This window comes from Pipistrellus kuhlii, unplaced genomic scaffold (genome assembly GCF_014108245.1).
Source record: "Pipistrellus kuhlii isolate mPipKuh1 unplaced genomic scaffold, mPipKuh1.p scaffold_m20_p_1, whole genome shotgun sequence".
NCBI lineage: Eukaryota > Metazoa > Chordata > Mammalia > Chiroptera > Vespertilionidae > Pipistrellus > Pipistrellus kuhlii.
Window position 1 is genome coordinate 170,434,706 of NW_023425404.1, and position 11,474 is coordinate 170,446,179.

The following is an 11,474-nucleotide window of genomic DNA, read 5'->3' on the forward strand; positions in this document are numbered from 1 at the left end:
CTGCTTTGGCTCACCCAGAAGTCAGAGAGGAGAGGGGCTGGGGGACAGGCCCAGGGCGTCCACCTGGGAGGAACTGCTGCTGCCCACCGCTGCCCTGGTTGCAAGCCTCGTGGGGGGAAAAGAGGGGGAGGTGGGGCAGAAGGCAGGGGCGTGCTCCCGGGAGGGAAAGCACGCACTAGACCAAGTATGTCACACTAGGGGCCCGAGGGCCAAGGGCCTCGTTTATTTGGCCATATTAGCCTTGAGTTTGACATGCTTGCACTAGACCTTCGTTTTGAGGGTTTTTAAAGGTGTTTAGAGGAGGATCTCAATAAAACATTGACCAGCTTTATGCTGGTGTACCAAAATGAGGTTTATTCTCTTAACTTCCTCTGTCCTTGCGTGAGGTTGGCAAATGGCACGAATTGGATTTCTGCTCTCTGTCTCCCTGAGGAGGGTGATTTAAGCTCCTTACCCTCTGGGTGGGGAGGAGAAGTTCAAACCATTTTCTCATAAATGTCCTTGACTTAGGGAATATAAGATTTACCAGATGGCTGCAAACTGCTGTTTAACTCTCTGTCTCATTTTGCCTGTTCCGCCTGTCTTGGCTTACTGGCCTGTCTCCATAGGATCTACTGTAGCAGGTTGGTCATTGTGAGAATTAAAAGAATTAAGTCTGGAAAGCACTTAGACCATGGCACGTGGCAAGCTGGCCGTGCCCATGCCAGAGTTGCCATTATTGTGGTCAGTGCCAGATGCTTGCTCGTGCCTATGTCTCCATCACCAATGTTACCCATGAAGTAGCCGTGTGGATTCCAGCCTGGCACCCTGACGTAGCCTTTGCGCCTCATCCCAATGCCCTCATCTAGCTGCGCCTCCCAGGAGCCAGCCCACCTACGGGAGGCCTCGAGGACTGGTCCCAGTGGTCATGCTGGTTTCTCCTCTGGGGCCTCGCCTCTGGCTGGCCAAGGCCAAGGGAAGCACAAGCAAATGCAAACCTTCTGCAAGGACCTGTGGGGCTGGTCTGTAAACAGGAGCCCAGGTGTGAGCACCCTATAGCCCAGGTGTGAACACCCTATAGCCCAGGTGTGAACACCCTGCAGCAATGGACGCCCTCCTGGAGCCCGCTCCCCAGCACACACGGGGCCCAGCACCATGGACGTGCAGGAGCTGTGTCATCAGCCGAGGTCGTCCCAGGGGCCACGGCTGAGGAAAATGGCTCTGTTTACCCCAGGCCCCTCCATTACCGCGTCATCCCAATAACAAAGAATTCCTCCCGGCCTCCCCGAGACCACTTTATTTATGTTAGCCCGGTTACCAGGAACAGAGCCGCAGCAACAAATAACCTCGGGTTCCGAACGCTGCCTGCTGTCCCTGCCCACGGAGCATGCAGAAACTCCCTCTCCATTTTAAAGGGAATTTTAAAAGACAGAACCAGATGATGGGAGGGTATTGGCCCGGGAGCCTGGGGGCTGGGGGCGGGGTGGGGGAAGGGGAGTTTGGCTGGGGTCTTGCCACCATCAGTAATAAACCTACTCCTGTTCTCTTCTCACCAAGTGAGAAGAGTGAGAACAAGAAGAACGTTCTGGGAACGTCTCTCTTTTAGAGCCTGGAGTACAGAAAACACCGTGTTCCTGGGTGGCTTCCTGGAATAAGGGGAGCCTCGTGGTTCCCTCTGGGCCATCCCGGGATCCCTGGCTCCACACAGCCCCGTTCCCTCGGGGTGCAGGGGCAGGCCCAGGGCCCCCTCGCCCACACCTCTGTCCTGAGGGAGTTGCCACAAACTTGTTCCCTTGTCTGGAAAACACATGGGTCTCTCCCTCTTTGGAACGTGAGATGGACGTTGAAATCCCGTTTTTCACCAGAACAAAGGGCTCCCCTTAAACGGGCCATCGCTGCAGGCTGGCAGGGTGGGCGCGCCCAGGCGGGCGAGGGGAGGACGTGCCACGCCGGCTGCAGAGGCTCCGCGTGGTTTTGATTTGCAGCGGGGAGAAAACGCGAAAGCCAGACATGGGGACAGACAGGGATCTGGCTCTGAAGCAGACGGCTGTGGGCTGGGCCCCGCAGCAGCCCAGACGTCTTTATTGCCGAGCTGGGACGGGAGGCCGGGAGCAGCGGCTGATGGCAGCAGCAGATGTGGCTGTGGCAGCCGGGCAGCTGGGCGGCCTCTGCCAGGGCGGACCACCGGCTGGGGAGCAGCGGGGAGACTGAGAAAAGCAGGACAGAGCGTGTGGGCTGGGGCAGGGAGGCCGCGGGTGGAGGACAGGGGAGAGGGGACACTGCTGAGGGAGCAGAGCTGGGGTCCTGTGGGCCCTGCCTGGGTCCAGGCCATGCCTCAGACAGACCTGGGGGAGTCCGTGCAGGTCTCCCACTTCACGCTGCACCAGCTTCTGAGTTCTTCGGAGCCTCCCGCCCCGCGTCTGCGGAGGGACTGAGGACCGAGTGCGGGGCTGGTGTGGAGAAACACCGCATACAGTGCCGGCACACGGTCTTCAGTATGTAGAAGCGGTCATGTTATACCGGTGTGGTCCTAAGCAGGCAATGTCATCTCTCCCTGCCTCCCTTTTCTCATCCTTAAAGTGGAAGTGGTAGCCAAAACCGGTTTGGCTCAGTGGATAGAGCGTCGGCCTGTGGATCAAAAGGTCCCGGGTTTGATTCCGGTCAAGGTCACGTACTTTGGTTGCGGGCACATCCCCAGTAGGGGGTGTGCAAGAGGCAGCTGATCGATGATTCTCTCTCATCGATGTTTCTAACTATCCCTCTCCTTTCCTCTTTGTAAAAAATCAATAAAATATATATATTTTTTTTAAATGGAAGTGGTAGCATGACCTTCCTCACAAGATTCTTCAAATGATCAAAGGAGATCATGTAGAAGCTGGTCCATGGTAAGTGCTCAATCAATTCTAATTCCTTCCTTTCTCCACTCCCCTGCCTCCCACCTGCACGCACACGCACCTCCCTCCCTGCCTTCCCTCACCCACATGGCAAAGCCGGGGTTCCCCTCCCAGGCGGGAGGGGTGTCCCTCAGGGCCCGGTGGTCACCGTGTTCGTTCGGACACTTACATGAAACCACTCTGAGTGTTTGCTGTGTGACAGGGGAGGCTGCGAACGCAGGCTAGAGCAACGCTGCACCAAACCGCCCCCAGCCATTTCTGGCCACGGGATGGTGGCCCTCACCTGCCCTTTCTGTAAAATGGGAGTAATGACACCCACCTCATAGTCTATTGGAAGAATTATGTCTGGTCCTCGCTGGTTTGGCTCAGAGGATAGAGCGTCCACCTGCGGACTGAAGGGTCCCAGGTTCGATTCTGGTCAAGGGCACATGCCCGGGTTGTGGGCTCGATCCCTAGTGGGGGGCATGTAGGAGGCAGCCAATCAACGATTCTCTCTCATCACTGATGTTTCTATCTCTCCCTCTCTGAAATCAATACATATAAATATATATATTTTAAATGATTGATGTTGATGTTTCTATGGTTGATGTTTCTATCTCCCTCTCCCTTCCTCTCTCTAAAATCAATAAAAATATATTTTTTTCAAAGAATTATGTCTGTAAAATGCTTAGAGTAGGCAATCTATAAAAGGAATCTTAAAAAGTAAGAAAGAAAAAAAAACAGAAAAAAGAAATTTAAAACAGACAAACAGGCATTGAGAGATACTAATAATGAGAGGAGCCAAGGTCATGAAACATGAAGCTAAAATTCATGAGAAGAGAAGGAAACATGGCACATTCTAGAACTATAAATAGTCATGTCCGCCTGGAACGGTGGACAGGCTGGGACTTGGGTGGTTTCCAGCGCTCTCTCTCTCCCTCTCTCCCTCTCTCTTTCTCTCTCGCCTTGAACAAAGCACTCTGTCCCTCTGGACGGAGTGATGGAATAAAGCGCCCAGACCCCTTCCCGCCGGAACGCCTCGGGTGCAGAGTGAGAAACTGAGTCCCGCGCAGTGGGAAGCGGGGTGCAGCTCACACTCTGCACGGGAGCAGGAGAGGCTGCCGGGTCTGCGGGGTCTGCACACTCACACAACGGGAAGGAGAGGGTGCGAGCCGCTGCAGGAGTACACGAATGCAGCGCCGCTCAGCACCTTGGCAGATAAAGCCCACAGGGAAATTCTCCACCGTTAGTTCCAGGGCGTGGGTAGCAGACCGTTGCTAAGCATACGAAGAGTAACCTCTCACTCACTAACATTATTAATGCCACCGCATAGGATGAACAGAAATAAAAGTGAGCAGAAGCTAGGGTGGGGAGGTACTTGTCACTGCCTTCGAGTTGAAATGTTTATAGACTCTCACGTTAGCACTATTTCCCTCACTGCCCCCAACACACACATCCCCTTCTCCAGGGTTAAGATAGGCGTGAAGTATTAAAAAATTGCTCTCCATATAAGGTAAGGTTTGGGGCATCACCAAAAGCCCTGTCAAGAGCAGGCAGGAATAAAACAGATTTAAAGTCTGGCACCATACCATAGCAGGTCCTCAGTAGCTATTCATTTTGGCTGCTCCCCTTGGTTCAATGGCCCTGCTTTTGCAACAGCATCTCATATGTGACATCTCACAAGGAAATATGAACGCTGAATATTGTGAACAATAATAGGAACAGAGCCACTTTAAAAACGGAGCTGGAGCTGCCATGCCCAAGGAATTGCCTTGCATGTCTTACACCTCAGACCTTGGAATGTTAAAAATAGGGCAACATGAGTGACCTTTGGACTGGGCCTAAGCAACCTTGTTTCCCAAGGAACTATCTGCAAAGATAGCCAGGTGACTACTGGACGGGTGATGACAGGGCTGAAAATTAAAGAAGTGTTCAGAATTAACATCACTGGATTATATTAGCAGCACCAATAGAAATGCCTTCCTCTATTGCTGTAACTAACTGTTCCCCTTCCCTTTCTCATCAAGACCCATTGCCTTTGTCTCCTAACTGAAGCATTAGTTATTCCTAAATAGCGGACATAAACACTTGTTTGCCTTTCAATTTAAAAGGCCTTATTTTTAAGTTTACGATTTAGTCCGAAGATGTTGATTTGGGTCCTCTGTGGGAACTGAAGGACATCCTTCGAAGCTCAGAGCCCGTTTTTCTCATCTGTAGGATAGTGTTTCTCCCTGCACCCTCCTCACAGGGTTCCCTGGAGGAATGAATGAGATCAGGTATGTGAAAGCACTACTCAGATAGAAGGTGTGATCACTGGCCCGCAAAGATGGTGGTCACTTGGCTTGTATGAGCGTCTCTGGCTCCGATGGACACGGATGAGGGGCCTGGCAGTTGTAGCACATACTCCTGTGACAGGAGCTATGTGGGGCTCCTTCACGGCCCAGCTCAATGGCTCCGAGCTTCCACCACGAGAACAAAGCACACTTTCTGAAAGCAGCAAACCCAAAAAGGTTTGCCAAAGGGAGCATGTATGGGGGAGCAGTCATCTTGGGTAGGAGCATTAGTTTCTTCAAGGCTTGGCTAAGATGTCTTCACAGCATAAAACAGACAGCCAGACGTGTCTGGTTTACCTGGAAGATCATGAAGGAAATGGATAGGATATATGCTACTCTTGACTATAAAGCAGCAAATTACAACTTATAACCCTCAGGCTGTGGCCCTTGACAAGATATGCAACTTGTTTGTAAGCCTGTTTCCTCCTCTGCAAAGTGGGAATAACAGTTGAATGCATGTCTTTGGTTGGGACATTTAAGACACAACCCTTGACCCAGCTGACATGGCTCAGTGGTTGAGTGTCAACCTATGAACTAGGAGGGTCACAGTTCCATTCCAGGTCAGGGCACACGCCTGGGTTGCAAGCTCAATCCCCAGTGGGGGGTGTTCAGGAGGCCCTCATAGCTCCTGATTAATGGCTTTCTCTCAACATTGATGCTTCTCTCTCCCAATTCCTCTCTGAAATCAATAAATATATATTTTTAAAAAAACATATCCTTTGGAAGGCATCATGCCTAACTCAACATACCCAAGATACTAAGTAATTCTTTGAAGGACAAAAGGTGAGTGTTTCAATAAAGACGAAGCCAGATGTCTATTCTTTTAAAACGAAATTTATTGTATATAAAATAAATTAATTACAGTTTAAGCCAAAGCTCGGGTGGCTTTAAAGTGCATCTGTGTAGGGGATTTGTGCATCTGTTAACTCGCTGTAAGATAGTGTGTTGGTGATTCAGCCATGACTCAGCCAGGCCTGGGAAGCAGCCCAGCATCATCGCCATGAGCCAGTTACACAAATCACACCCAATTCAATGGACACATTATCTTTCTGTACCTGATGCAACAGTTGTTGTTGTTGTTTTAATTAGACAGTCTCACAACCACTCAAAGTTTGGGGCTGAAGAGTTTGTTCTCAACCACTGATCACAGGCCCAACCAACCAGCCTCCCGTGTCAGGCCATATACACGCTTACAGATGTCTGGGTACACATTTTGGCCCATAAACTCCACCCTTTTGGAGGGAATGGGGAGATACCTTCCTCTTTGTCCTAAGAAACTGGATACCCTTCCCGTTAGAACGGCATTCCGTCAGGAATAGGGTTCCAGAGACGCAGCTCCTCCTTGTAAGAGAAAAGCAGTTCTTCCCTGGGGGATACGGGTGGAGGAAAAGAGAAGGAAGAAAAAGGAGAGCCCGTGAGAGCTGAGTCCATGTCACCCCCACTGTAAATCACATCGATACATTTGGTGAGTCTACCACTGAGCATCATTTACAAGGGATCAAGGACAAAATAATCCAAAGCCATTATGCCCCCTTCCCCTCACAGGACAGGACAGGGAGTCCGTGTCACATAGTCCGTGTCACATAGCCTGGTGGGCACCGAGCCTCACCGGTTCTGTCCCCCTGCTCGGAGCAATGCTTCCTTCTCCGCACCAGTTCCGGGGCCTCCCCGCTCCGGCCCTTTCTGGAACCACGCATTACTCCCAGCATTCAACGTTCCTGCACCTGAAGAGCCTCAGACTCTCCTCCTGGGAAGACCACGCTGCCACGTGCCTCTGCTTCAGACGGAGGTGACAGTCCTCACTTTGGCGGAGAGGGCTTGCTTGAACCTCCTCTTCAGGTCCTGCATGTTGGGCGACTTGGGCCTGGGGATGAGGGAGGTCCTCCGCTTCTCGGGCGTGCTGCTCGGCGGCTGTTTGTGGCTCACCTCCTTGCACAGGACGTGGAAGGCGTTGTAGACGTCGTTGTAGTTCTCGCTGACGGACACTTCGTAGAAGGAGCAGCCCAGCACGCCGGCCAGCTGCAGTCCAAGCTGAGGGTCCACCTGCTTGATGTGCAGCAGGTCGGCTTTGTTGGCCACGACCACCACGGGCAGCCGCGTGCCCAGGTGCAGCTGCTGGACCTGCTGGTGGAGCTGGCCAATGAGTTCGTAGCTCTTGTAGTCGGTGATGGAGAAAACGATGACCACGGCGTCGGCCCAGCGGATGCACCTGCTCAGCTGCTCGTTGCAGCTCAAGCTGTTCTCGTGGACCTGAGAGAGAGGGGGTAGGGGGGGGGACGGCAAGGTGAATGGCGAGGGCAGGAGAGGGCCCTGGCGTGGCTGGATAGAGAATTCAAAAGAGCCCTGGACAGCAAGGCCAGGTCGCAGGCCATAAACAGGTTCTATCCTCGCATGTTCAGCTTTCTTGACAATATGTTGACCCAGCTGCACGGGGTTGGAATAAATAACAGTGCAGCTCACCACACTCAAGTGGAAAACTGACCTGCAGAGAACTCCACGCAGAGACTTTGTAGTCGCATGAAATGGGAAATTAACTGGCTAGACAGTAAGTCTGGAGAAGTAAAGATAGGAGCTGGAAGCATTTAAACCTGGATAACTGCCCAGCTCGAGAGGGAAACTACACACACACACACCCCCCAGCATGGCTCTTTTGTCTACAGAGGAACTTTCCACAATAAAAAGTGACTCTTTGGAGACTATACTGAGATTTTGATTTTGAATGGCAAGACACAGATGTAAAAAGTGACCTTTGTAATCACAGTCGGAAACTGCCTATTCCCGGTGATTTGGTTTGGTCTGGTCTTTCCTGCTGGGTAGACTCCTAAGGTTTCTGCCCCTCAGCCAAGTCTCCCAAATGAAGCCAGGCTAAGACTGATCAAAAGCCAGATGGCACTGAAGTGTCACACATGTAAAAGCCTCGACTTGACTCCCCGAATTCCCCTCCTTCGTACTTGGGAGAACTAGTTTGACAGTCAAGCCACCTCCCCATCGACCTAGGCACGCATCTCAGAGCTTCTCACCTGGATACCCGGAGTGTCTTGAACCTGAATAGCCAGGGTTTCACCTTCTATCTGGACTTGTCTGGTGTAGAGATTACCTATCAGGCAAAAGATAAAGAAAAAGTATGTTCATTCTTCTTGTGCAACTTCGAAAACATTATGGGTATTTGTTTTGTTTTTTAAACTTAGAAAATATAACCTGAACCAATGCATAAAAATAAGCTATAGTTAATAGGCTTAATTCAGATTTTATTTTTTTTGGAGACAACTGTAATTTTGACTCCCTATGAGTTGATTTGTGAAAACCAGGGCAAAGTTTGCACATTTTTGGAAAGTGATTTGGGTAGTTTTAAACAGAGCTTCCATATTTAGAGTATTCCCTTGCTCAGCGTGTGTGTGGTTTCTATTTTATTTTAGCCCTTTATCACTCAGACATGTATTTATACTTCAGCTATCAGATACAATGGCTGGGTAGGCAAACACTGTCAGCAAACGCGGAGCCAACATTACCAACCGAAATAAAAATGTGACAAGGCAATAGCCAACCCTACATCAAAGCAGAAGGCTGCCATGCCTTATCTTGGGACGGTTTATAGAGCGCATTTCAAATAATCCCTGTAGGTACTTCAGATGGTCTAAGGAATGAAACAATTTGTTAACAGAACCTGGGTGGAAAGCCCTTAAGCCTCCCCAATGGCCAGTCTTAATCACAGGGATTGAAACAGTGCCCTCGCATTTATTCAGGAACTCTCCTAAAATTCTAGCGTGCCGTCTTCCTTTTTCTTTGTTAAGAAAAGAGAATGTTGGGTTTACAGCGGCCCTCCCCTGGCCTTTGCTTTAAAAGGCCACCTCTGAAAGGCAGCCAGCAGAGAGGGATGGGGGTGGGGGAGGAGCTGGCCAACATTTTTTTTTTTTATGACTTTGGCAGGAGTGTTTTGAAGGGAGAGAGGCTCTTCAGAACAAAGGGTGCTTCCAACTGGGGTCCCCATCAGTTGAAGCATACCAAGGGGAATACTTTCAGGCACTCGATAAAGTGATGAATGGGCCTGGAGTGGAAGGAGGCCAGATGGCAGTTATGGGAGGGGGAGCACAGGGAAGGGGGGGGCGGGGGGTAGGCAGAGTTGGATGTGGCAGACCCTGATGCTGACTGTCACTGCTCTGAAGGAACCTGCCTGGGAGACACTGAAAATGAGACCAGCAGCACTGGTGCAAGTGGATGGCGTTTCCTGCAAAAGTGCTCCCTCACCTGCATTTCTTTCGTAGTCACCAATGAATCTCTTGGTCAGGAACCGGACCACCAGAGCTGCAGGTCAGAAAAGAGAGAGGACAGAGGCTTAACCCTGGCGCTGAAGTTAGATCCGTCTTCTTCACTCCCGGTCTGGAAGTCAGCTCTCCTAGGGAAAGCCTGCCGCCACCTAGGAAATTCCTACCCCCTAGCAGCCCTTCCCCGCTCCCCATCCCCGCCCCCCAGCTCCTTCACTCTCCTTCCAGACACCGCACGGGTACAAGACATGGGGAGTTGGGGAGCTTGGGGAGGTGGGGAGGAGGGGAGTTGGGGAGTAACCGCTCGGTGCAGCTGGAAGGCCTGCCTGCAGACACCTCCTTCCTAACCTGGACGCCCCCGAGGAGCGGCTGCGCTCCCCAAGTCCCCCTTTGTGCCAGGCACCCCCGGACGCTCAAGAACCCCAAAGCTCTGGTCCTGGCTGTGTCGGTGGCGCCGGGACGGTCGCCCGGCCACTCGGGGTCCCAGTTCCCCTCCTCTGGAGCAGAAGGGATGAGGAGCGAGGCTGGCTCGGGTCCCCCGGAGGGGCAGCGAGTCCATAGGAGACGGCGGAAGGGCTCCCACCTCGCCCGGCCCCGTCCAGCCCCGGGGACCAGCGGGGTACCGCCCGGGCGCGAGGACTCACCGGTCTTGCCCACGCCGCTGGCCCCCAGCACGGCGATCTTGACCAGCCGGCGGCCCGCCGCCCGCAGGCAGTAGTCGGCGGCCGCGGCGCTGCCCGCGGCGGGGTACTCGGCGATGGTGCACATGTTCTGGATGAGGCGCATCGCCGCGCCAGCCGGGCTGCTCCGCGCGGGACGGGAGCTGCGGGCCGGAGGAGTTGGCGCTGCGCGGGAGCGGGCGGGCGGGGGCCCTGCCGAGGCTCCGCGGGAGGAAGGCTGCAGCCCGGAGAGCGAGCGCGGGCGGAGCGCGGAGCGGGCAGCTTCAGTCTGCGGCGGGGACGGCGCCTGGGCAGCGCGCGCTGTTTTCTCCGCCGCCGAACCCCGCCCCCCGCCCCCCGTGTCCAATCCCCAGGCGCCCTGCGCGAGGCCCCGCCCTCGACACCCCGAGGCCAATCCCCGGGCGCCTTGAACGAGGCCCCGCCCCCGGCGCCGGCCTGCGGGCGCCGCGCCCCGGGGGGCGCCGGGAGCCGGCGCTGGGCCCCGTGCAGAGCGGGTCAGATGGGGCGGCGGGCCCGAGGCGGGCCACGCGTGTGTGGGGGCCACGTGTGGGCTGGAGCCTGGGCTCCGCCAATGGCGGGCTCCGGGAGGGCAGGCCCGGGCGCTGACCGGGGTCCCGCTGCGCCCGCACGGGGCAGGTGCTGTGGCTGAGGGGCTGGGGCGCTGGGGGCGACTCGGGTGCCCGGTAGCGGGTCTCCCTAGAGCGCTTCTCGGGCCCCACCCACCCAGCCCCCCACTCCCTGCTGCCACTGACCTCTGGGCCCCAGCCCCCCGGGACCCGGGAACCTGCGCTGGGGAGGCGGGGCCCCTGCGGGTGCGAGCTCGCCGGTGTGGAGCCCGCCCTGCTGCCCGCTTCGCGCCTGCCTCATTCATTTGGGAGTGGCACGATTGCATTGACGTGGGGGCATCTGGGGTGGCATCTCGGATTACCGATTTGGCCACAATGGCATTCAGGAGCAAAGACCCCGTGACCACTCTCCTGACATGTGACTTTTTATTTGGGGGCAACATAATGTCACCCATTTGCCTGTAGACCTACAGTCTCTGGCTCTCGACAGGGCGGCGGATCGCTCACCCTCCGACAAGCTCACGTGAGCGCACACAGGTCAGTGCATTGGCACTCCCACAGGCAAATCAAGAAGTAATTATCCAACAAGCTTTCTGGCGCCGCACACTGTCACACCTCCGGCTCTAGCTGTGAGGTGGAAACAGTTGCCCCAGCTGTGCCCGCATACCGACTACAGGGGACACAGAGGCCAGAGGGTCCGCACTTGTCTCTGGTCACGAGGGATGGCAAGGTTAGTAAAGTGACGATGCCAAGGAGGACGAGTGCTTGCTGCACTCAGAAA

At 54.3% G+C, this 11,474-nt stretch overlaps 1 protein-coding gene across 1 annotated transcript; it reads right to left on the bottom strand.

Annotated features, from left to right (window-relative positions):
- Positions 1–6,003: 6,003 nt before the first annotated feature.
- On the bottom strand, positions 6,004–10,395 carry RASL11B (RAS like family 11 member B). Its single transcript, XM_036416533.2, has 4 exons — positions 10,092–10,395; positions 9,431–9,487; positions 8,206–8,282; positions 6,004–7,435 (listed from the first exon to the last, which is right to left on the bottom strand). The coding sequence occupies exons 1-4, from the start codon at positions 10,231–10,233 to the stop codon at positions 6,965–6,967; spliced, it is 747 nt and encodes a 248-aa protein (XP_036272426.1). The 5' UTR covers positions 10,234–10,395; the 3' UTR covers positions 6,004–6,964.
- Positions 10,396–11,474: the final 1,079 nt, after the last annotated feature.

Bases quoted from the DNA above. Each gene is read 5' to 3' on its own strand.
- RASL11B (XM_036416533.2), bottom strand. From the start codon at position 10,233: ATGCGCCTCATCCAGAACATGTGCACCATCGCCGAGTACCCCGCCGCG. The intron at 9,488-10,091 runs GTGAGTCCTCGC...TCTGACCTGCAG, and splicing joins CAGCGGCGTGGGCAAGACCG to CTCTGGTGGTCCGGTTCCTG. The intron at 8,283-9,430 runs GTGAGGGAGCAC...TTTGCCTGATAG, and splicing joins TGACTACGAAAGAAATGCAG to GTAATCTCTACACCAGACAA.